The sequence below is a fragment of the Alligator mississippiensis genome, chromosome 13 (assembly GCF_030867095.1).
Source record: "Alligator mississippiensis isolate rAllMis1 chromosome 13, rAllMis1, whole genome shotgun sequence".
Classification (NCBI taxonomy): Eukaryota; Metazoa; Chordata; order Crocodylia; family Alligatoridae; genus Alligator; species Alligator mississippiensis.
This window is the reverse complement of record NC_081836.1, coordinates 51,203,830-51,229,941: the sequence shown is the minus strand read 5'-3', so window position 1 is coordinate 51,229,941 and position 26,112 is coordinate 51,203,830. Positions and strand designations below refer to the sequence as shown.

Here is a 26,112-nt window from a genome sequence, read left to right as displayed (position 1 = left end):
ATAAGGACTGTTTTGCACTTGTACTGCTTTCCATTTCAGGATTTTAAGGCACTTCCTAAATACTGATGAATTCAGTCTCCCAGCCCCACATGCAGTACTGGATTATTACTACCCTAAAAATCCATTTAATCACCTGCCTGCCATTTAAAAAACACATGTCCCCCAGGGCTCTGTCCTTGGACCCATACTGTTCAACATCTTCATTAATGATGTGGACACTGGAGTCAGAAGCGGACTGGCCAAGTTCGCCGATGACACCAAACTTTGGGGCAAAGCATCCACACCAGAAGACAGGCAGATGATCCAGGCTGACCTGGACAGGCTCAGCAAGTGGGCGGATGAGAATCTGATGGTGTTCAACGCCGATAAATGCAAGGTTCTCCACCTTGGGAAGAAAAACCCGCAGCATCCTTATAGGCTCGGCAGTGCTATGTTGGTTAGCACTATGGAAGAAAGAGACTTGGGGGTCATCATTGACCACAAGATGAACATGAGCCTGCAATGCGATGCTGTGGCTAGTAAAGCGACCAAAACGCTGGCTTGCATCCATAGATGCTTCTCAAGCAAATCCCAAGACGTCATTCTCCCCCTGTACTCGGCCTTAGTGAGGCCGCAGCTGGAGTACTGCGTCCAGTTTTGGGCTCCACAATTCAAAAAGGATGTGGAGAAGCTTGAGAGAGTCCAGAGAAGAGCCACGCGCATGATCAGAGTCAGGGAAGCAGACCCTACGATGACAGGCTGAGAGCCCTGGGGCTCTTTAGCCTGGAAAAGCACAGGCTCAGGGGTGATCTGATGGCCACCTACAAGTTTATCAGGGGTGACCACCAGTATCTAGGGGAACGTTTGTTCACCAGAGCGCCCCAAGGGATGACGAGGATGAATGGTCACAAACTACTACAAGATCGTTTCAGGCTGGACATAAGGAAGAATTTCTTTCCTGTCCGAGCCCCCAAGGTCTGGAACAGCCTGCCACCGGAGGTGGTTCAAGCGCCTTCATTGAACACCTTCAAGATGAAACTGGATGCTTATCTTGCTGGGATCCTATGACCCCAGCTGACGTCCTGCCCTTTGGGCGGGGGGCTGGACTCGATGATCTTCCGAGGTCCCTTCCAGCCCTAATGCCTATGAAACCTATGAAACATGAGCCCACAAATGTGACATGACCTTGCTTGGCTGTGTTTGTAAAATGCCAGGCAGGTGGCAAAACAGGTGTGCTGAGAGAAGCTACTCACCTTTGGGGAAATAAAGAGTACCTTTACTCAGTGAAATGGCCCACGCCACTTTGTCTGTAATGCAAAGAAAACACCAAGAACAAGGAAACAATACTCATCACAATTTATTTATAAAATGCCTGTTCCTTCAAGGGAACACAGGAAAAACTGCTGGAAGGAAAGCATGTTCCCTTAGCTCACCTCCCCCCCGGCTCAAAACACAGCCTGTCTTGATCACTGCACCTCTCCTGGAAGATCTGAACTGTTCAGCACATGGCAAAGTACTTAAAATACTCCTGGCTTGTTCCCAGTGCCAAACATCTGCTCAACCAAGCTTCATGCCAGACATGCATCACCTTTTCCAGCTCCACTGTGATATGCATAAACATCAGGAAAGTAGGGGAGGTATTTTAAAGGAGTTTGTTCTTAATAATTAAATTGCCCTTTGCATGATCTCCACACCTTCGCCCTGGCAATTTAGGGTTCTTCTGTGCTGGAGTGCGGACAACCAGATGACAGAGACTCCCGTCTCCCATCTTCTGGACAGAGAAAAAGCGGAGCTGCCTGTTCCTTTGAACATTAACAGTCAGCAAAGCAACCCCCAGTCTGTCTTAAAGGCAAGTAGCAACTGGAGCTTGGTAAAGCAAAAACTTCTGAAGGGGAAAACACCAGACAATATGCAGCCCTTTCCTTCTCCCCAGCCTCATAGCAAACTGGCTAAAACAACTCTCAAGACACTGGCTCCCTCAAGCACATACTCCTAACACCCCTGTAAGCCCTGGTCATCTGGAGGCAGACAGACCCGCAGTCTCCCACCTTCGCCCATGACTATTTTGACTTTGGCAGGTTCTTCGTGCCTTTGGCTGACTGCTTCTTCTGCTGGCTGCTGGCACCATCTGCAGGCCCTGAGTGTGAAAGAAGACTGGGTTGAGGATCACATTCTCACATTGCAGGAGCAGAGTTTTGCGTCAGTGGCCCAAAATCAATTAAGCACTAAGACTTGGACCCCACTGATAGGTACCAATTAGAGCATAGGTCTTTTCAGGGCCTTGGGGAGAGGTGCTTTTTTTTGTGTTTCAATGTGTCCTGGATTTGCAATTCATTTCCTTGAGAGTCAAAGAAAATCTTAGTGGAAGGCATTAAATAGCCCCATTGTTACACAGCTAGCTCAGATTAGTTGTGCTTCCTATATGGATTATGGTAGGATTGCAAACACATCGTAACTCCCATTTTTGCAACACTGCCAGTTGTCTGTCCGCTGCTACGTGTGGCTTAAAATTGGGCTCCAAAAGACGTTGCCCACTGGATCGCTTTCCCAACTGAGCAGTGAGCTGTTATACTGACAGCTCATTTGGTTGGGACCACTACAGAGCGAGGGCTGGAGGGAAGAATTCACCAGTGGAACACAAGCCAGCTGCATGATATCTTTTCCACTCACCTTTGACTTGCTTTTGTAGGACCTGCCCTCGAGTCGGACCTGCATTGCTTTGCTGGACAGTGCTGGGTGGAGTATTGCTTACCACCAGCACCTGCAGTGCAATTTCTGTTGGACAATGCGGGAGAAACAGAAGCCTTCACTATAAACACTGGGAGAGGAGTATGGCAAGCAAACAATGTTCGATACAAGTAATAAGTGCTAGAGTTGCAAGTGAAATATTAATAACACCAATTTGTTTTAAATGAACAACCAAAGGGGAATTCGGCAATTTAATGATAGGTGTCAGAATGGGGTGGGGGGAGGCTGGGCTGTCACAGCGTCATCACAGGGGTCTGAATGCTGGACTGGTGCAGCCAGTTCACCTGAACAGTTTGATAAACCCCATGCTGCAATCCCCTGGGGTTAGCCGCAGATGCAGCACAGCTGACCCGCTGGCAGTTCCAGCACCATGCATCTCCAGCCAGGCTGGGAGTGACCAGAGGTGGTTATGCAACCTGCTCCTTCAGCCTCCCGTCTGTGCTGGGGCTGACCAAATGAATGGCTGTACTCGTGGACACCTGTGTGTTAGGAACTGGGCTGATACTAGCAATTGGTGCCACACAGAACAGAATGGAAAGGGACACTTGGGCTTCAGGGTGTAGGGACATTTAGGAGGCAGTGACTTAGAAAGTGACCTAAAGACCATGACAGTTTCAATGTCCCATTCAGCCAAGAGCTTACTAGTCTACCTGACACAACTCTGTGCAATTTAAGAAGCTTCTGTCTTCTTAAAGAAGCTCATGTTAGCATAGACTTCTGCTGTGGCCTGTTTCTCCCGTTTCTCAAAGACTGATCTGCAGGCCGCAGCCAAACACACACTTGAAGGTGTCTTGTAAAGTCTTGTCAATTGGTCCTACCTGCCTGGTGGCCAATGGGGAATTTGACCTTGGCAAGAGCTTGCGTGGCAGGGGACAGGGTGCCTCTGCCCTTTGACTCCAAGGACAGCTTAGCTCTAGGCAGCTGGTTCTCAGAGACGTTGTCCATGTTGGGACTTGAAGGGGTCCGATGTTTTGCTTTTGACACCTAGAAGACACCATCAAGACACCCACTGACCTCAACCGCACACTTCTGAAGCTGTGGGTCACATTACCCCTAAGCAGGTTCCTTAGTCCCATGTCTGTCTCTGGCTCGGGCTGCCAGGAGCTAATAGTGTAGTGGATGTGTAAAGGATCTGTGCAAGTCAGAACATTCCCCGTGTGGTGGCTCAGCGCTGCCTCCACCCAGGGCACTATCCTCTGCCATAACAGCATTTGGACCATCTCTCCACCCAACCACGTCCAGCATATTTCCCCCCTTTGGGTCCCTCCTTGCCAATTCCCCCCACTAGAAGAAACATATAGATCATCTACCCTTTGGGAGCTGTGTTCAAGAGAACGAGATCTTTTCTTCCTGGCTTTCCTCTCTGCTGATTTTTCCCGATCTCTTTCCTTTCTCAACTCTCTCCTGGTTTTGGGGTGCAGCCATTTCTCCCTCTGAGGCTCTTCTGGGAGGCTCCCAAAGCTCCCTCTGCCTTTCACACGAGGCTCTGGAGTGGAGCTGGCCTGCAGATATTTTGGCTCCACCATGTCATCCTCAAAAAAGTGGGCTGAGATGGGTTCACTCCCATGGTCTCTGGTCTGGGCCCTGCAACGCCGGTGGGCTGCAATAAGGGAGATGCTTTTGGTGCTAACTGCAATCTCTTTCAAAGCCTCTGGGCTCAGTGGAGAAGTCATGATGTCCACAGCTGACTTCTTCCTGGTTAAGTCCAGGGAGGTGGGAGAATTTAATTTGGGAATCTTCTTTCCAGCAGCAACACCAGTTGATTTCTGGTAGAAATCAAAGCAGTGAGATCATAAGGCAACTCAGTAGTGACTTGTTCCTTAACATTTAGGGCATTTTTCATTTCAAGGTATGTCCCAAACAACAGTCAGTCCTTGTCACTCCCCCTGAGATGCAGGTCGGTGCTGTTTTACGTTGAGGCAGACAGGGTCAGGAAACTACCTGTGGCTACAAAAGGAGCCTGCTTTGGGAGGGACAAGAGTTCCTGCCTCTCCATCCTGCTCTCAGGCACTAGCCAATATCACAGTCCTTTCCAGATTGTCCACAAGTCAACCTCAAAAAGGGGTTGCATGGAATTTGACTCCTAAAATAAATTTTGCATTAATTGAGAGGGCATTGGATGATACCAAACACCATCCAGCTTCAGGTTCTCCAGGACAGCAACAGCCTTCTCTAGTCATGGTCTTACCATTATAACATGGAGGAGAAGGTGAACACCAGGGGAAGTCACTTCATCATCTTGTTTCCCCAAGGTAGGCATATTTTTAATGCCTACCTTGTCATGCATTGGATACAGTGAGTAGATGATAATTTGGTCTCCTTATTAGGTGAATTGGCTATTGGTCTAGAAGTATCTGATAATCTGGGACCATATGATTTCCCTTTCCTATAATGTATGTTGCTATCTAGGTATTAGGACTCCTGTCACCATGTCATCTGTGCATCTTACACACAAATGCTGTCTTTTCCCTTCCACCTCTGAGAGAAGAAAGTATAACTATCCCCAGTAACTGAGCAACTGAGATGAAATAATTTACCCAAATTCACAAAGGAATGTGGGACAGAGATGTAGGTTGAACCTAAGGCTCTAAAGTTGTATCCCTAGTACCTTAAACCAGGAGGCCACCACTCTGGGGAGAATCTGTTGCACACTGATATTTATCTCCCTCCTGCACCCTTCACTGCACCATACAACATGCAACCATGAGGGATTTGTCCACTTCATACACACGGTGCTATTTACTGCAACAGCACTCTGGCAACTCCCCCTGGGACTCTGTTCCTACCATACTGACCTGGTGACCTGGGCTTCTTGGCAAGCAAGCGAAAGTAGGACTGAGAAGGATATCTGGATTCCCCAGTTTCCTGGCAGGTGTAGTTTTAGACGAGCGGTAGCTGTCACTACAAAAAGAAGAGAGAGAGGGATGAATAGATGGAACTACATGCATAAGAGATGGGCACCGGGACCTTCAGAGAGACAGACAGGGAGCTCAGTCTTACTAGGGCAATAGGAGATACCAGTTTGGATTATAGCTTCCAAAATGATAGGGGGAAGATGACCAGGACTTGCATAAAAGCAGAGGTAGGGAGAGAGTGTCTGGGAAGGTAAAAGGAAGGACCCTGACCCTTCAGAGAGCTTCACATCCTTTCACTGTCACTGGTTTCAAATCAGCATCCAAATTGCTCTCTGGGAGAGGGTTCCTATTAAAACACAGAGCTGTACAATGAATAAGACACCAGGGACCTTCTTATTTGTTCCCTGCTCTGGGAGGATTTTAGACCTGGAAACCTAGCCAAGAGCAGACAGGGAAATTTTTGATGAAGCAGACGTTTGCAGTTTACAGAAGCTGACGTTTCCCAGGAACATTTCATTTCCAACAACAAAAAATCCCCACAAATACGGATGTGCCTGGATGGAATTTTTAGCCAAATTCAGAGCAAGATCCTCAGAACTGCCAGTGGTCCAGGGCTCAGGTCACTTAGGTGGGATGTGGAAGACAGATTCAAGTCCCTGCCTCTGCCTCGTTCAGACAAAGTACCCGACTCTTAGTCCCCGCTGTTCCACCTGAGAGCTCCGACTACCAGGCTTAATTCGATATGAATTAACTACTGACTGCACCAAGAGACTGGCTGTGTAATCAGTCAGGGAATTCACTTGGGATGTAGAAAAGTCAGATTCAAGTCCCTAATCTTCCAATTTTCCCACACCCCAAGCAAGCAGCCAACCCTCTGGTTGCAGAGTCACTATCAAAGTCCTGAGCTTTATAATGAAAATCTCAACAACACCCAAGGGTAGCCTCGGTACCCCATAGGGTAGCCTCTGCAGTTATCCGGTATGCTACCAGGCCCTGGAGAATGGAGAGGAAAATGGGAATGTGAGGAGACCCCCAGAAAAAGATAGAAATGCCTCCATGTTACCTGTCTGACTCCAAGATGATGGATGGGAGCTCAAACTTTGCTCCCCAAGGAAGACCCTTCCTGCTGTCAGCAAGCTCTTTCCTGGCCTCCTCCTTACTTAGGTCCAGCTGCTGAGCTATGTCTGGAGTGGAGCCATCCTGGGGCAACAGGAAAAGAGTTGATCAGTAAGACCATCAGCAAGCAGAGCACAGGTATCTTCAGTCCAAAGCCCTCTCTCCACCCTATTGACTTTCCTGGAACCCAGATCCTATTGCAGATCTAAACTGAAACTCTTGCTGCAGGCCAGATTTTACTTCCAGGTTAGGACACCATATTGGTCAGGCACTAAGGAAGCAAAGAGGAAAAACTGGTCATGAGAGGATTTCAAGGGATTTCTGCCACTTCTGTGACCCCCAAGACTACAAAGAGCTGAAAGGGACTTTGCTTAGCTCACCTCCGTTTCAAAAGGCACCCAAATCCCCAGGAGAGTGACTGGCCGAGCTTTTGCACTTTAGTCAGAGCTGTGCCCCTGTGGCAAAGCCAGCCTCCTACTTAGAGGCAGGGACCTCCACTGATGAAGCATCTGTGGTTTCCCCATGCAGGATTCAAATCTGTAACCCAAGCCCCTCCTGAGTATCAACAGGATTGACAGCAAGCCTAAGTCAGCATGAGAACCAACTGTGTCACATGTATTCGAGACAAGCCAGGATACATAAGGGGAGTTGCCATTTGGATGCCCTCCTGCTAATACAAGGTATTAAGAAGTGGCCAGCAGCATGCTACTGCCTGGAGAAATCCTCACAAAAAACTGCAAAAAAACCAGAAATAGACAATGTATTCATATCCCGCTGTCCCCCGGGGATGAGCTCCTGTGCCCCAATGCCAGCAGGCTGCAGAGGTGATGGATGTTTCAGTTATTGGGAAAGGTAAGGTTATCTACTGTTCTTGTTCTTCTAATAACTGTCCCTACAGAGTCCCCCCGCTGGACCTGCATGCCTAGTTTCCAAACCTTTGATCTCAGTTTGCAGCGAGGGGACATGCATTTTGACTCCATTCTAACAAAAACAACAAAGTCAAGTGAAATCCTGGACTCTGTCTAAAAAGGACCAAGCTCACTGGATCCCCCAAACCCAAAATGAGGGTGGCTGATGGTATGAAAGCCTTCCAGTCTTTCCTCATTTCCTTTTCGTCTCCAGGAGCCCTGTGCCTTAAGTTGTAAGTGAAAGGGAAGGAGGGAGGATCAGAGAAGCCCTTTGAGTCACAGCTTTCAGAAAACTAGAGGCTCTCTGGTAAGCAACCCTCTTCCATCTTCACAACATCACTCTGAGAGAGACCTACTCTGGCACATGAGCCATTCCTTCAGAGGGGGACTGGAGTATCATTTGCTGTAAGCCAGCGTGGTACACCGAGGTAGGATGCAGACCTTGGTTCAGAACAGTATCAAGCATGTGCTTCAACAAGTTCATGGGAACTTTAGCAAATACATTATGTGCTTTGCTGAATCAAACACTAAAAGAACAAATTCTTACAGCTATGGACCAAGCCCCAGGTAGCAGCCCGATACCTCTCTGAGAAGGGAACGTTCCCCAAACGTGCCAGCGATGCTGCCTCAGACTACCCTGGATGGTTCCTGAGACACAGCAGGGTCTCTTGTGTGTGCAAATGAATGGCTATTACCCAGAAGCATAGAGCGGTGGATGGGATCCTGTAGCCAAAAGGACAGGTCAGCTCTGCCTTACCCTGAGCGTGGTAGACATCAATGAATGAAGCAGGAGAAGGCGGTTCAGAGTCCCCTCCTCTAACTCATGAAAGTACAGATGATGCAGTTTCCCCAGGGTCCCTGGGACAGGGATGTTATGGTCTGGAGGGAGGAAGAAAGTTAGGGAAACACTAGAAGACAAACAGCTAGCGAGCACCCGGACCATCTAGCAGAGCCAGCGCGGGTCGGTGCAGGATGTGGCTCATGGCACAGGAGTCTCCATTCGGCATCACCAAAGCCCAGCAATGCCAGCAGAGCGAGAGTAGGGCTGGGGTTTTACCTTGAATCAGCGTTTGCTGCTGCTGAATGATTTCCTCACAGAGCAGCCTGTGCTGCTGCAGCCGCTGGATCACAAAGTCCTTCTGGCACAGCAGGTTCTCCTTGTACAAGGCGCTGGCTTGCAGCTCCGTGTTGCCCACCTCCAGCTCGTGAGCCTTACACAGCAGCCTCAGCACCTCCTGCTGGTCCTTGCTGGTGATTTGCCTGGGGAGCAGCTTCTCCATCTGGGAGGCCTTCTTCTTGGCATTGGCTAACCGCTTCTCCAGCTCTGCCTGAATGGGCAAGCAAGAGTTTGCATAAGCCACCAGGAGAGGAGCATGGTAATATTTATTTACTAGAGTGCTTGAGAAACAGCTCAGCTGTCTGATCACCTCCTCTGTGCAGCCAGAGACTGTATTTCCACCTCCCTGGATAGGGGGTCTAGGGGCACAGTGCTTCACAGTAATGAGAATGGAGATTATTATTCATATATCCTGTAAGGCAAACTATGTGACTGTCAAATACACAGCCAGGAACACTCCTCAGCTGGAGAAAACCTACAGACATAAAATGTCATTTAAGACCAAAGATTTCCCAAAGCACTGAGCTACCAGTGACTAACAGATGGCCCTAACTGTACAAAGGGGGGCACCCAGGAAGAAGGGCAATCCCTGCCTCAAGAGTGGGAAAGCAAGGCACAGAGAATTTGTGACTTACCCCAGTACTGAGGAATGAATGGCAGAGCCTGGATTAGCACTGAGGGCTTCCTAGTGCCCCGGCTCAACTCATGAGCCCTCTTGCTCATACTGAAACGTCTGTGAACACCCCTGTCTGACCCCCTCCAATACTGCGGCAGTGATTTCCAACCGCAGCTTTTCTCAGTGAATCACAACAAATGACCATCTGCCTCCACTATTTCTTCTACTACTTCTCTTTAGCCAGACCAAAGCAACATCACCACAAAAGCCCTTTGCCAGATCAGAGACCCCTGTACGCTCTGACATGGCAAAGCACATCCATCACCTCTACACAGCCAAGAGACCAGGCTACCAAAATTCAGCAGGAGAGGACGGTACGACACGTGGCCAAGCAGCAAGGACACTTGGAAATGTGTGTGTGTGTGTGTTGGATTTTGGGTTAATTAGCTCAAACAGTCCTTTAACTATACAGAATTCTTTATTTCCTAGGCTTGCTGCCCTCTTAGGAACCAGCCACAATCCCACTCAGGCCCCACACATTAACATATTCCACACAGGATTCACTCGATCCTTGAAGGGCTAACTCACAGACCCTAACTGACTCTAATTCTCTTCCCTAGAAGACCTTTTAGCTGCTCAGGCACCAGCTAGTCATCTGCCTCAGCTGGCCCCATTCCCTAGGCAGCCTGTAATCAGAATTTGCCACCTGCGGCTGCGCTGTAGTCCTTGCCCACCTGCAGGCTCCTACAGCCGGGAGTATGCAAACTGCTGCAAGCTTCTGTGTGTGCCACTTCTCTTTCCTCTTTCAGGTCCTCTGGGGTCTGAAGCACCAGCTCTGCCTCCATTTGATGCCATACTATATACACGATGTAGTTGCCACCCCCTCACCCTGGGACTCTGGCTGGGGCATGCAGAGGTCACTGACTTATGCTCAATCTCACCTTTAGGGCTGCTGTTTTGCGCTGCTCTGCCAACAGCATGTTGATCTCCTCTCTTGCCACCATGACTTCATGAGGTTCAGGTGAATCTGTGCCCTCCACTTCTCTATCCTCCTCATCCATGGTTTCATCTTCCTTCTCATTCACTGACTTGTCATGGCACCTGCGAGCATGTTGGGTCTTCTCTCGTTCCCAGCTGCCAGCAAAAATATAGCAGTGGAAGACATTAACCGTCTGGGACACAGTGGCATTCACTCAGATGCTACTGAGCAAGTGACCCCAGACCATATCCACCCAGTCTTCAAGTGCTTAACCGATTTTCTCTTGCATGGCAGCAGCAGAACTGAGTAATCCTGGCTGCATATGGTGGAGCAAATCAGATATAGCAGACTGGAATTAACTTCCTAGTGTCTCTGTAGCTAGACAGAGTCCTAACAAGATGTTTTAAATACAAAGGAGCACCGATTCTTTCAGCACTACAAGCTGTTGTCACAGCAGATGTGGGAGATGTGGGTCAGATAGCTGCGGTCCTTAGCTGAAATTACCTGAACTGTACCGGGCTGTAAAAATTGGCAGAGGTGTTGAAAAGAGTGCCAATAGAGCACCCCATTCAGAAATGACCATTATGCATTAGTCCGCCCAGTGGCATGGATGGATTTTACTTTGTTTGCAATGGGAATGGGCACGCGTGCAGCATGAGAGGATGCAAAGAACACAGCAGGTGCCAACACAGAGGTAGCTCAGACTTGAGGATGTGGAAACCAACAATGCAAGACTGAGGTGCTCCCAAGAGTTAACCCAGATCTCAGTTAAAAATGCAAGGCCAGGATAGAGATCAGACACAGGGCTATCTGCCTTATACACTCTTTGTCGTGGCTCTTTAAGATAGAAAAAGCTTCTTTCAGGGCAGTACGGTTACTTTGAATCACTGGTACTTATGATCATGTACAGCCTCGAGGAATTAAAACAATCCTAGTTCCTTGCTTGCATTTCACAGTGGAGGCTGAAAGCCACTGAACTTCCCGCTCTGGTGATTTAGCCACTCTGGAAAGACACCGCCTTCAATTTCTAGGTATTAATGTTGCAACCCCCATTGGTAACTGCATTGTGTTGAAACCTGACCTCAGCCCTATTGGCTCATTCTTATTGCAGCCTCTTTCCTTGGTTAACTCTCTCTTGCAGCAAGACTTAGCCTGACTCCTAGACCAGTTGCAAAACGCATAGTTCTGGGAGCTCTCAGGTACATTATGAGAATACGGTGTAGGGAATCGAGAAACCAGAACTAAAATGTTCCGTCTTTTATGGACACCTTCGGCGGGGACATTAGGGTGTTTCCTCATCAGGAAGTAGCTGGCTATCCTGTGGCTGTACTCACTCTGTAATCGTAAGCAGATGCCTGGAGGTATCAATGTGCAGCTCAATGTTGGTGTTCTCCAGCTCTATGAGGCTGCGGCGCATCTCCAGCTGCTCCTTGAAAGCTCCGATCAGCTGCTCCCGCAACTTGTTCATCTCTCGCCGGCTGTATGCTTCTGGATCTTCATGCATCTCCGCTACAGAAGAAAACAATAGCCCTTCCATTTCCAATGGCCCAATGCTCTACACTCACTCCCTAATGTGGCCCACACAAGACTCCTTTGAGAGCTGGTAGCACATCAAATAGGTTGTTGCCTATGAAAGTCCATGCCTCTCTAAGGCCAGTTAGTCTGTAAGGTGCCACCCTGCCCTATCTTCTTGCCTTCATGGCACAGTTAGTAGCAGAAACAATAACAACATGGGCTGCAAAATAATCATGATGACAAGATGCCGCTAATTTGTACTTCTATAAAGACTGATAGGATTTCAGAGGACCTTTCAGCGGGGCATACCCTTGTTGTACAAGAAAGTGAGGTGCAGAGAGAATCTGCCCATAGTTATATCACAAGCTAGTGATGAAGTTCACAATGGAGTCCAATATTGACCAACAAACAGCCCCTACTCTGACCAGACTTAACTTGCTCCTCTACATCAGGCACTTAAAAGCCTCAGGCATGGCTAACATGAGGGACTGATGAGGAAAGACTCTACTGAGGAGACAGGTGTCTGCCCCAACTCGGACCTGATGCAGGGAGGCTGGAGGACTTTACAGTGATGGAGCTGGACAAAAAATAGTTTGCTGCAAACATGACTGGCAGCTGGAAAAGCAAGAGTCTCTCTAGGAAAGCCTTTGAATGTCATGTGAACAGGATGCGGATGCCTCAAAAAGCGAAAGTCAGGCTCATACACAAGACACACCAAGGCACAAACCTCAAGGACAGAACCTAGCAGAGAAAAGCATCTGTTCCTGGATCTACCTTGAGCATCCCCAATATCAGAGCTGACCATGCTCTTCTCCTTCTCCTGATTTTCAATCTTTGCTTTCAGGCGCTCGATCTCCCGGCGTAGATCTGAGATGATGCTGGTGTACTGAGCAATGTGGTAGGAAACATTCAGCAGGTTGCGTTTCACCTGGTGGGACCAAAACACACTTGGTCATTCATTCTGTAGCTCTCTTGGTAGCTCTGTAGCACCCTGGTTGTGAACCAGAGCATCCCTCCTAGTCAAGAGGTGCCTAGTTACCCTCAGTCTATGGGATAACTCTTTATACATCATTGTCTACCTTCCTTTACCCTACAGGCCTCTCCTTTTGCTGCCTCCTTAGCCTTTCCTTTTTGTTTCCTCACTGGCAGCTCCACACCCACTTGTCATCTACATCCACTGCCATTATGGCACCTACTCACTGCTTCTTGTTATACTGCTTCCCATCTGTTGTACACCGCTCTGTGCCATGCATGCTACCCTCTCTGTCGTGACTAATCCCCAGTCCCTTAATGCATCTTATTCATAGGCCTATTGATGTGGCCAGTACCCATTGCTTTAAGTTCCTTACCTTCTTGTTTTACTGTATCCCTCCCACCATGTTGCTTGACTCCTCTTCCCTCATGCTTCCAACATGAATATTGAGAGTACTGTCTGGCCTCTCTCTTTCCCCATCGTGCATCCCATTCATCTTTCTCAGCCCAAAATCATCCTCATCCTCCTTTCACCCAGCATCTTTCATGCCTTCTTTGCATGCTTATTCTACAAAATCTAGCTGGTGGGCTGCTTGCTTGCTTACCCTTGTCTTGATGTTCTTCGCTCGATACGCATAGATCAGGGTTGTACGAGATTCTTCAAAGTACATACTAGCAGGGCTGATGTGGGCGATCATAACTGTCCTGCTGTTCCCCCCCAGTGAGTCCTAGATGAACACAACATTGCCATCACTTGGTATTAAAAAAGGCACTGGTGGGGCATGCTTGGTCCCCTGAAAGCTACACTGAGCTGCTCATTTAGATTCCAGCAGAGAATCCAAACTAAGAGCAGTAGGTAGAGTAGATCAAAAAATTGTTACTGTAACCTTTGGCTGACAAAAATGTGGCTTTTTGACTATGTAGAATTTTCTGTTCCCAGGAAAATGTCCATTTTTATCAAAATGCAAGCAACTTCTGGGATTTTGACAAAATAAAACAAGTTCCACACAATTTTTAAATCCTGCTTTGGAGCAGAAAATCCATTTTCAATCAGCCCTAGCTGGAAGTTCAGCACCAAGAAATCAACCAAGATTCATGCTAAAAGCTGTGAAGTACATTGAGATCCATGAACAAACATAACAAATGCCCATGATCGCACAGCACAACTCCCAGGTTTCAAGTTATCAACAGAGGTTCACTGGATTTTACAGCTCATCCTGGCTTGGTTCATTTCAGACACAGTCCAGGGGTTCATAGTTTCATAGTTGCTAGGGTCAGGAGGGACCTGAACAGATCATCTAGCCTGGCTCCCTCATAGTAGGTTCATTTGACTCTTGTTTTTCATAGATGTTGGGGTCGGAAGGGACCTCAGTAGGTCATCGAGTGTGACCCCCTGCCATGGGCAGGAAAGAGCACCGGGGTCAGCTTTTGTTAGAACTGAATCAAAATATATTATTGGCTGGGCTTGAACCCCTACTCAAGACCTGAAGTAATTTCCTGTGCTTGGGAAGAAAAGAGGGGATACACAAATGTGGGTCAGCTCTCAAGTATAACCTATTCTGTGCAGTAACACAAGCCTTCAATGTGTTGATTCCCTTCCCAGCCAGCAGTATACAATACCTTCAACAAGCGGGTGAGCTTGCTATCTCGAAAATTGACATATTGGCCTCGACTCCCACCCTTCTCACTCAAGGCATTGATGCAGTTTCCTAGAGCTAGCAGCGACCGATTGATATGGGCTCCTTCCTTCATTCTCTTGCCTCGGTTCTGGGTCTGTTTGTGAAAGGAAGAAGGATGGGGTTACACTTGGGAAATGGCTTTGTTTTTGCAACATTAATGTTAGGATTTGAATCTCTAAAGCATGAGCCTCTCTGACAAATCTAGACAGAGCAAATTCAGCAGGGATACAAATGGGCGCAGCTCCCACTGAAATCTTGCACATGGTGGACTTGAATTCAGTCCAGAGTCTCTGCTAGAGGATTTGCAGTAAATTGAAACCTACCCTTCTGTGACTTGCTTCCTAACTAAGCAAATGGGATTGAAGCACGAAGCAGATCTAACCATTTCACGCAGAAATAGCTTTCCACATATCTATTCCAACTTTTATGCAGTATTCCCCATCACCATCCTTTCAACTGCTCATTGTCTGCACTCTTTTTTCTCTCTCCCTTTTCCTGGTTCTCTCTCCCATTTTTTTTCTGACTTCCATCTATCCAATGTCCTACCCTCCAGCTCCCTGCTTGTCCGTGATGCTTACATCAGTCACACCAATCCCCCACTCCTCTGCCTTTCCAGAGCTCCCTTGTTCTTGTATGAGGCATTGTTGCCAAAGCTTAAAATTCTGCAGGACATCTTGCAGTTGGATAAAACACTTCAGCTCTGATCATCCGCATGTCCTTTCTGCCTTTTCCTCTACTCAGCCTATGAAAAAGCAGTTCTCAGTTGCACTTGTAAAGTGCTGACCTTCGCTAGTGCATAGAGAAACAAAGTTTAAACACAGTTAATTGACTCTTGCTCAATAAAAATGGCATATGGTGCATATATCGCAAGTGTTAAAATGTTGTAGTCCCAATGTTTTACAAGTGCTAAACATGCAGGCAACAATGATTTTTCAAGACAGTATGTGCCCCACACAATGTCAGCTGTTCCTCGGAAAGTTGTAGCAGGACAGACCAAATGGTTAAGTCTTGTTTGGAAATGCCTATTGAGCTCTTAGCTGTACCTGGGCAGCTCTCTCAGACCCTGCCAAGTCAACCATGAAAAGCCTTCCCAGTCGCACTTCTTCGGTAATATCCTTCACCCGACTCATCCGTTTCACTGTCACCTGCAGGACAGCGTGTGAGCGGGAAGATGTCTTGTTGGCAGCAGTGGGTTCCTGAGTGCGTTCCTTGTTTCCTTTTGTCAACAGCTGCATGATCTAAATAAGGCAGAAAAGCACCCAGAGGTAGTAAGATCTACTCTGGTAACTGTAAGCTTCACCTACAATAACAGCGAGATTGATCACCCTGACGTGTAAGCAGAAGTTGGACCAAGTTTTGGCTGTGACTTCACTGGGACTTAGGTTTGATGCACTAGCTACCAAATGGTGTAAATCTTGGGACTTCACTTTTGTTGGCTTGATGACGTGCTGGGTTGCATTCTGCTAGGATTCAGAGTAGCTCAGCATGTTATATCCAAAATGACATAATATTATACAATTGGTGCTCCCAATATTGGTGGTATGAAATCACCTTAGAAAAACTGCACATTAGAAGTAATGTAGATACTCAGTACAATCTGCCTTCAAGTGCATTGCTAAAGCATATTTCAGTTACTTCCTTTCCACTTCCTCTATTAACATTTTAGCTGATAGGATGTGTAATATAGGTCAAGGCAGTCTTCTTTTCAGGAAACCAGCAGATGCTGAACCTACTGACCTATTTAGCTGATTTTTATTGCTTAGGAATGGATTTCAGCCTGGTTCCTATTATCTTCCTGCCTGCCTGATTAGTCCTTTTTGAGTAATTTGGCTGAATTAAATGAGTCTCAATGGCTATTGTTGCATGAGACACTATATCAAGGAAGGTGATGACAGCATGGATATGTGAAACCATCCGAAAACCTTGCTACTACTCTAGAGCAGTGAGCACTCCCACTCCTTCTCCTGTGGACACTTAGTCCATCTTACCTCCTGTGCATTTGTAGTGGAGACTTCAGTTATTCCTGCTATCTGGATACTACCCCTGGAGTCCTCTCTCAGGTCTAAAAATCCAGAGGATGGATTCAGGAGGTCACGGATCACTTCATTATAAATCTGATAGAGGAGGAGAAAGGCAAAGGAAGTCAATAGACTCGCACTACTTTATCCTTGGATCAGTAATATGGAGGACTGTGCTATTTACGATCCATTAGGTATGGCATTGGGCTGGCATTGTTTGTATTTCCCTGGAGAAGAGAAGCAGGACGAAGCTAAGCTAGCTGAGTCCGGCTTCTGTGAATAGGTGATACAGTAGATAACAAAGATAAATGAATGACTGCAATGATAGGTGGAAATGTCACCAATTATGCAAAAAATACGGAAAAAGGTGACAAGAAGTCTAGAACTCAGCCAGAACCACCGAAGAGGAACAAGGCAAGAAGAACGTCATTGGACTCGCAGCTTTGAGTTATACCTTCTCTAAGCAGGAGTCTCACTAAGCTGTCATTGCAAAGCACCTGCTTCACAGAATTTGTACCCCCTTAAAAACCGACCAAAGATGCTTCACCTCTAGGTATGACATCGAGACGGTGTAATCCATGTTGTCACTGGTTGCCTCCAGGGCCCTAAAGAGGTCATTCAGAGTGCGGATGTAGATCCCCGGTTCACAGTCCATCCCTAACATAGTGTAGGTCTTCCCTGCCCCTGTTAAAGCAGAGAAAAGAGCAGTGCAGATCAGATTCCAGGGGAAAATTAACTTCTGATGTCATTTATGGCAGAGTCCATCTGCGGCTGGATCTGCCCTCCTGAGATCGTACAAACTCCAGCTTTGCAAAGAGCAGTCCTTGTCTTTTCCCTCCTCTTTTTTAATAAAAGGAAATATTTCCCTCCAGTGAATTCCTTCCTAATTCAGCCTGTTTTCAAGCATACTACTGCTTTACTGTTGCTTTGACAGTTAAAGTGAGAGGCACAGTTTGCAATACACAGTAGTGCAGGGCTGGGCAAAATGCAGCCCATGGACCAGTTGCGGCCCGCCAGGCCATTCTATCTGGCCCACAGGGCCCCTAAAAAATTTGGAAAATTAATATTTATCTGCCCCTGGCTGCCTGTCATGCAGCCCTCAATGGCTTGCCAACAGTCAGAAAGCGGTCCTCTGCCCAAAATAACTGCCCACCCCTGCAGTAGTGTATTGCATTTCATGATACACAGAGGCGCAGTTTGCAATACACAGAATGATGTTTATACTGCTCCGGCCTTGTCTCTGAACTAATACAATTAGGAAGTTAAACTTGCTGCTTCAGGTCTAGACCTTAAAGTTTCAGTTCTCTCTGCACACTTCATCCCACCCATCTCCTGCTCCAGGCCCTGTACTTATAGTATGTCCGTGTTACCTGTGGGGCCATATGCAAAAACAGTTGCATTGTATCCAGAGATGACTCCTTCTACCAGGCTCTTGGTGGTGGACACATATACTTCCTCCTGGTCACAGTGAAAAACAGCAGAGCTATTAGGTCAGACATAAACATTATTTCCGAGCTGATACACATAACCAGCGATTCTCAGCTGGTTACTTCTCACTAAGCCAGCGATTCTCAACCAGGATGCCGTAGCACCCTGAGGTACGTTCCGATCCTTTCAAGGGTGCCACGCAATGTTGGCACTGGTAGGCATACAAACATGACTCACATGATAAACCAAGACATTTGTAATAGGAATCCACAGTGTTAAAAATGTTCTTCCTTTTTGTGGCCTGAGTTCCTTGGAGCAGAAGAACTGGTCTCTTATTTTTCTGTAGTCCAACAACAAGTGTAAACTAAGAGCTGGCATTTTCCAAGGGCTGCCTCAAGTATATCCAGGGGTGCCTTGAATCTAAAGCGATTGAGAACTGTTGGTTGAAGCTTATCACAGTGAGTATCCCACAGTTCTTGAATTGGGAAGATTTCATGCATATGAGACCTCAGGCAAAGGTCATATTCCCTGCTTAGCTGGAGCCTTCAAGAAACCCTTCTCTGGCAGATTGGGAAGGAAGGAAGGAGCGAGCAGATCCTTGGGACCACCAGATGCAGACCATCCCAGTGTCTGTCTGAAGCTTTGAAAGGGTTTGGAATAATAGAATGAGTCACGGACATGATAAATCGTACCAGTTGTGTCCTCTCCAAATACATGCATGGGTGGATGTACACGCGCACACACCCATGCATTAACCTTCTCAAGGGTGGTTAAATCTGGAACGAGCCACCAGAAGCAGCAGCCAGCACATACCTACACACTAAGTAATGCTGTGACTCCCATCAAATAATCAAAGCCAAATCTAGAATTGTTGTAGCCATGATGATCCAGGGAATACCATGTGAGGAAAAAAGACTTCCTTGATAATATCTCGCGTCTCTCCCAAATTTATACTTAGGAAAGATAGTAGATAAACTCTCAGGCACAAAATGTTCTAATTGCTTGACCTGATATTTAGCTTAGGCTGTAGCTACTGTTTTCCCAGACCTAGGGAAGGGTATTTTGTGCCCGAAGGCTTGTCTAACTGCTCCAATGATAAAGTTGGTCCAAAAAGGTATTAACAAAGAAATTTTACTTTTTGAAGGTAGGAAAGATTAAATAAATATTCTTGGCAGTTCTCTAGGCCATCTGCTATGAAGGTCTATTATGGACAGCATTTTATGGACCTATGCATTGCTTAGATGATATTTTGTTGACAGGCCCATTAATAAATCCTTAGATAAAAACATTTTGGTGCCTTGTTACCACCGTGATAAATGTATTAGTCAGTAGCAGAAAGGCCGAGGAGACTGATCTTGTAAAATAAATGATTTCAGACATTAATCAGGTTTTCAGATCATTTCACTTCATCTCCTGCAGAGCTGCATGCAGCTGTGTGCACCAGCCTTGCCTAACCGGAGGACAGCTTGGGAAGTCACTTAATTTTAGAGAAGCTCAAGCAAAACAGATAAAGAAGAGCCTATGCCATAGAGCTAAACAAGACAACCATGACCTCATTCACTGGCGGCCCCAAGAGTCCTGGCTCTCGGTGCCAGAACTGCTCCATTGTGTGCATACAGATCTGGGTGATCAAGTCCTGGGGGAGAGAGAAATCCAGAGCAGACTGCATCTTACACTGGTTCTCCAATAAGCAAAAGAGAAGCCTTTGCAGTCTGCCTCCCCTCAGCACCTCTGCCATTTCGCTGGACGCAACGTGAATTCATCGGTGTGCAGTGTTACTCCCAGGGGTTAAACCAAACAATTTAAACCAGACTACAACTTTTTTTTTTCTTTTGGTGGGTCAGGGAGGAAAGAGTTTGGGAGGGGAGGAGAGAATGTTACCTGGGTAGCTTTTTGATCAAAAACCATATCAAATATAAAGGTCTTCTCTCGGGATCTATTAGCTCTCAAGATATCATCTGGATCTTCACTTGGGTCCATCAGAACAACCATCTGTTACAAAACATATACAGAGAGAAAACCGTCATGTCCTTCACTGATTCTATGGTTGCAATGAAGTGGGACTTGCGATCAGGATAGGCCAATGGTTCTGCCGGCTATTTACCTTACAATATTCTGTTGCATCAACCAGCCGCACAAGTACTGAAGGACTGTATATGGGAAGGCGTCAGTGCAAACAATATGGGCCACATCTACACATGCGCTTTACTGCAGAGTAGACTAATTAGCCGTGGAGAAAGCATAACCATCTAGACATGCGATGGTATTAGGCCGCAGTAAACTAATTTATGCTACAGCAAGATAGTACTGTTGAGGACAGTACTATTTTAGACCAGGGTAATTTACTGGGATTAAATGCATGTGAGGACCCTGACCGCAGGTGTAAACTGCACCCAGTCAACGGAGGGCCAGATTCCTGCCTGCTGCCTCACCCCACAGCTCCACGCTTTCAGCACCCTCGTGCCCTAGCCAGCCTCTCCACCACCCATCACCACCACCCCAGAGCCCAGGGCTGAGTAGCCCTGGCATAATCTGCTCCACCTTGGCTCCAATTGCTGCAGTTCCAGATGCATATCTAGATGCTGCACCTGGGAGCAGTTTACTCCGGCTCAAACTGCTCCAGAGTTTATTGCTTCAAATTGAATGTGTAGATGACGTACCACCCGCAGAGTCGGAGAAGCTTTTGATTCTGGGGCAGTCACGAAGAAGCCTTGCAGCTGATCTGCTCTCCAGATGATGTCATCTGGAAAATGTGCAATTCTTGCCGAACATTTCAAGGTGCACAGAGGAAATTCAATGAGGCTCCACTGGGCGAGTCATTTGCACTAGCATAGCACTGGCTTCTCCTATATTACACCTGATGAAGCCCAGTATGACTAAAGCAGCAACTGCCCCCCTTCAGTTTTATTTTTAGTGAAATGCTAGGATCTGGAACATTCCCAGCTCCCAGGGGAATTGTTCAGGAAACAAATTAAATGCCCTGGGAGCAAAAACACGTGGGGAAATCCCTTAGAAGCCTTCCCTGTCTAAGGACTAGCAGAAATGCCTGCTTTGCTCAGGGGCAGAAACTGGTTTCTTTTACAGCTTTGATTAGAATAAGGAAGATTAAAATAAAAAATGTGCTTTATGACAGGTTTCATTTCTCTTGGCTCCTCTGGAGGCCATGGTGATCACTCACATAAGTACATAATTATGGTGGAAAGAGGGTAGCATTTCTCCTCCAGTGGAACAGCTCATAAGGAGGTGATCTAGCCTCCAGGGGAATTATGTACCTAAGGGAAGGGGGTGGGGGAGTCAGGCGCCATATACTCCAGGGGAGCTTTTGCTGTCTCACATAAATACATAATTAGGTGAGTGTAGATCATCAGCCACCTGATCTACCAAATAATCACTGCATCAGGATGCTAAGCGGTGATAAAATCACACAGAAGAGGCAGGGAATATGTAGGGGAAAGCAATACCCAGTGGCTGGTGTAGAAATATCATGTTCTTAGGCTGACAAGGTTCTTTGGGTGACTCAGATATCTTTTATTAGACCAATTTAATAGTTGGAAAAAAATGTAAGCAAGCTTTCAGGTTTAAAAACCTTTGTCAAGCTAAGGAAGTTTCTGCAGTTGGTGTGTGCTCTTCCAGGATGGAATGAAAAGTAAAGAAGCCTGTTTCTTATGGACCACCATGCTGTATTTCAAAGTATCCAGTAGATAACACAAACCAACAACTTCACTTAAGTGAACCGAGTCATTGGCGCTGATGAAATGGGAAGGGAATAGTAAATATCTATCTAAGGGCAAAATTTCTAAAGGAGCTTCCTGATTCATGCCCACAGTCCAGATTTGCACGTGCAAATCAGCCTGTCTGCGTGGGCGCACAGAATGCCTGCGGCGTGTTTTCTGTGCCAATTTGTCCCATCACATTTTTCCTGCAACAATGCTGTGATTGATCTCAGGAGTCTATTTGCAAGTAGCCATTGCATCCCTGGGACCTTGGTACCCAACTACCTTGAAAAAATTTAGTTTTAGTTAGATAGTAAAAACAAAAATAATTTTGTTCCTTCCAGATTAACACATTGCCTGATGAGGAAGTGTCACAAAAACATGCAAGAGTACAGATCACTCACTACTGGACTGAACAACTCCAAGTTAACAAGCCTATCAAGCTTAGTCTATTTTATTTTAGAATCAGCAAGTGGGTCAGAAGGACTCTACATAAAGTAAGTTGAGGCTAAGAATAGTAATTAGCACAAGCTGACTAGAAACCACTCAGAAAACTAAGCTTTTCAACTCCCATAAAATGTATATTCACTTTGGTAGTTACCATTGTACATTTTCACTGCTAAAAGAACCTCAATTGTTCTTTAAAAAAATTGCAACTAAAATCTTTAAAATATATTTTTCCTTTCATTTCCATTTGAAGTGTTATTCTGTCCCGAGACTAGCTCAGTAAACTGTCTGCCTCCTTCCTAGACCCTCTCTCTAGGACACGTAGAAGTCCTCAGGAGTTTGCAAATTCTGCAACACCTCTAACAGCCTTTGCCTAGGGTTGCAGGATGTTTTATACCTCAGATCCCATCTCTATTCAAGTGGGTTCACTGGAAACGTCATGTACAAGTTAACTTGAAAGTATGTCATTGTATTTGTTCTTCACCACTATCGATAAAGTAAAATTAAAGCCTCCTGGGTCTCTTTCCAGGAAACTACTGTCTACCAGCTCAGCTGTAAACTCACCCATACTTCCCTGCCCCAGCCTCACCTGGTCCCCCACTCTGTGGGCTATGATAGAGGCACCTTCCTCCAACTCAGCTTCATTGATCGGACGAATACGTAGAGCCACCTGCACACAGACACGGTAGTCAGGAAGGTTATAAATTGCTCTCCTAGGCAGCTCAGACTTACCTGCAAGCATCTAAGATTTCTTAGAACAACTTTGTACTTATTTTTTTTTTTCCTTTCCAGGTTATTTTTAAAACCACCAGAGAAGATTTAAGCATATAATTCTCCAGTCTCTTGACAAATGTGGATTCTTTATTTCTACTGCTGTTTCTAATGCAACAAACCCCATAATAATTCCATTACCCTGTCCACAGACATCATTGCAATAGGAGCAGGAAAATTCAAAGTGTATTACCAGCTGCTGCACAGCTAAATGGGACACTCGCACGCTGTTTCCACTGTATCCCCGAAACATGGATTAAAACTATGCTATTTCTTGGTGACCGAGTAGGAGAATTTATACTCCATGAGGATCCAAGCTGGAACATCATGCTTATATTGAGCTCCAAGTTGACCCCTGACCTGTGCAGAACCATGAGGAAATCAGAGAGCTACTACAAAAGTCTGCTTAACATTTTGTTCATGGGAGAACTGGAGCTAGCTTGAAGAGCCAGATGTATATACGGCCGCATCTGCATAAATGCTTGAATCAACCAGAAACTGGTAAATAATACTTGTATTTTCAAATTTGGCAATATTACAGATACGGAAATTACAAGCAGGTGAAAAATAGCTAATAGGACCCCTTATCCCAATCATAGAGGTGACTCCACGTATGACACCTTTATATTTGATTGCACTAGGAGTATTTCATGTACAAAAAAGTAATAAAAAGAGAAACAAAATGGTATATTGGACCAGGCACAGGGCTAGGACACAAGGGCAGCTGTGATGCAGGTCCAGTTTGGCCACCATGGGGCAAATTCAGGTCACAAAGCCCAAAACTTCCAATTCTCAGTTCCGAAGTTTATGGAAACCCAAACAGAGATGCCCAGGGCCCAATTTCAGAAGAGCTCAGGGCTCTAGCTTGAATTGCAACTACTCAGCATGTCCAAAAATCAGTCTCTGCTCTCTAGGAATCTCGTCAGACACCTGGGCCACTTGAAGAAGTTGGCTTTGGCCTCACAATGTATGTTTTCCCATCCATAAAATAGACTGTCGCCTCCTTAACAGCTGCCGAGTGGAAACGCTGGTTACCATTGGCATAAAGGTGCAGAATGTACCGAGGTATGTGTCAGCTGGAGGGTGCCTAATTATTCCAAGTGTTGCTATAAGGCTCTAATAGTCGCATGCAACTAGTTTCTATAGGAACCAAATCTATTTCCATAATAACAAGACCAACCAAGTGCTGATTTAATGAGGGCTTCCAGAGGCAGCTTTGGGATCCAGGATTACCTGGTGCACACATCATTATTCCTCTTCTAAAAAAGAAAAATCCTCTAGGAATGGAAAGCAAGGCAGACCCTGGGGTCAATGTTACCAGAGGCACAAAGCAACACCTTACCCATGTACACTCTTTAATACTCCTTGAACACCTGCTCTAGCATGTTGCATTATCATCAGACCTAAAAGTCTCTGGGTGAATTTTTTTAAAGTGCCCAAGTGACTTTGGAACTCGCATCCCACAGGACTTGGGGGCTTTGGGGAATGTTACCCAGTATATAGCAGTCCCTCCTCGCATGGGACAGGCAATGGTGTGAGGCTGACAAGCCTGTCTTGGAAATCTGCAGCTGCTGATGTCCCAAAATGGTGAATGAAAGGAGTATTTTGTGACCTCTACCATGCAGATTAAACAAAAAAGCCTGTGGGGGAAAAGACCACACAGTGTTGAGGGTCACAAGAGCTTGATTGGGAAACCCAAAATGCTTTACACGTGATTAGAGCCCTGGAGCACTTCAGAGACGAGACTCCTGTGCTGGGAGCCTGTTGCTCTCTGGTTTAAAACAGAAGCAAATCGACACAGTCCTGTGGTGACACGAGATGCCCGAGGAGCGAGCTATTTTAACCTGCAGCTCCAAGAAACCACTGGGGAATAAACACCAGGTTGCCAGATGGACACGCAGAAATCAATGCCCCAGTCCTGGGACTCATCAAGTTCTGCGGAGGCCTCTGAGTGAATATTACCAACCCCCTGGTCCCTGACCTACGTGGTGCAGCATTAACAGGCAAATCGTAGGCTGGAACACACAGCAGCCTCTGAAAAGCCTCTACCCCCCATATCCAGTCCTGCTTTACCTCCGACCGCTGCTTGGGGACAGGCCACACGGTCAGAGCAGAGCCTCCTCACCAATCCTGCCCCTGCAGCCAGACTCACCGTCAGCTGCTGCTCCTTCATGGCTGTGCCCCTTTGCTCAGGGCTAGGAGATCTGCTGGCAGGGACAGACATCCAGCAGGCTGGGCTGGGAAGCTGCTGCAGGCTGAGCTCGGCTGGCTCTGCAAGCCCTGCGGGAGAGGCGTCACCTGTGCTCCCCAGGCAGGAGGTGACATCAGTGATGGGGAGGAGAGGCAGGAGGAGAAGAGCTGCATCAAAAGCCATGCTTGATTTTAGCACAGCTTTTGATATGGTCTCCCACAACATTTGCACCAGCAAGCTAAGGAGGTACAGGTGGGATGAATGGACTGCAAGGTGGATAGAAAATGGATTGGATCATCAGGCTTAAAGGATAGTAATCAATGGATCAATGCCTAGCTGGCAGCCAGTATCAAGTGGAGTGCCCCAGGGGTCAGTCCTAGGGCCAGTTTTGTTCAATATCTTCATTGACGACCCGGAAGATGGGATGGAGCACACCCTCAGCAAGTTTACAGACGACACCAAGCTGCGGGAAGTAGTAGATACACTGAAGGGTAGGGATAGTATTCAAAAAGACCTCAACAAATTGGAGGCTTAAACTAAAAGCAGTCTCATGTGGTTCAATAAAGAGAAGTGCAAAGTCCTGCACTTAGGATGGAACAATCCCACGCGCCAGTACAGGTTGGGGACTGACTGGCTAAGCATTCAAAAAAGGACCTAGGGGTTACACTGGCCAGTAAGCTGAATATGAACCAACCAGTGTGCCTTGTTGTGAAGAAGGCTACTGGCATCCTGGGTTGTATTGGTAGGGGTGTTGCCAGCAGATCAAGGGAAGTGATTCTTCCCCTCTATTTGGCACTGGTGAGGCCACATCCGGAGAGCTATGTTCAGTTTTGGGTCTCCCGCTAAGTAAAGGATGCGGACAAATTAAAGAGTCTAGTGGAGGGCAACAGAAATCATAGAAAATTAGGGTCAGAAGGAACCTCAGGAGGTCACATCTAGTCCAACCCCCTGCTCAAAGCAGGACCATCCACCCAACCAGATCCTTCTAACCAGGGCTCATTAAAAATCTCCAAGGATGGAGAGTCCACCACCTCCCTATGTAATCTGTTCCAGTGCTTCA

The 26,112-nt window shown here is 46.7% G+C and overlaps 1 protein-coding gene across 1 annotated transcript; it reads right to left on the bottom strand.

Annotated features, from left to right (window-relative positions):
* Positions 1-1,326: 1,326 nt before the first annotated feature.
* Positions 1,327-26,112, bottom strand: LOC102566418 (kinesin-like protein KIF19). The gene is made up of 19 exons (XM_059716204.1): positions 22,680-26,112; positions 19,812-19,922; positions 17,873-17,960; positions 17,050-17,186; positions 16,473-16,598; positions 15,528-15,722; positions 14,426-14,578; positions 13,411-13,533; positions 12,608-12,761; positions 11,653-11,827; positions 10,281-10,473; positions 8,664-8,934; positions 8,364-8,485; positions 6,646-6,782; positions 5,523-5,628; positions 4,038-4,493; positions 3,546-3,711; positions 2,650-2,754; positions 1,327-2,116 (listed from the first exon to the last, which is right to left on the bottom strand). Exons 1-19 carry the CDS (start codon positions 22,830-22,832, stop codon positions 2,040-2,042), a joined length of 3,048 nt encoding a protein of 1,015 aa, XP_059572187.1. The 5' UTR covers positions 22,833-26,112; the 3' UTR covers positions 1,327-2,039.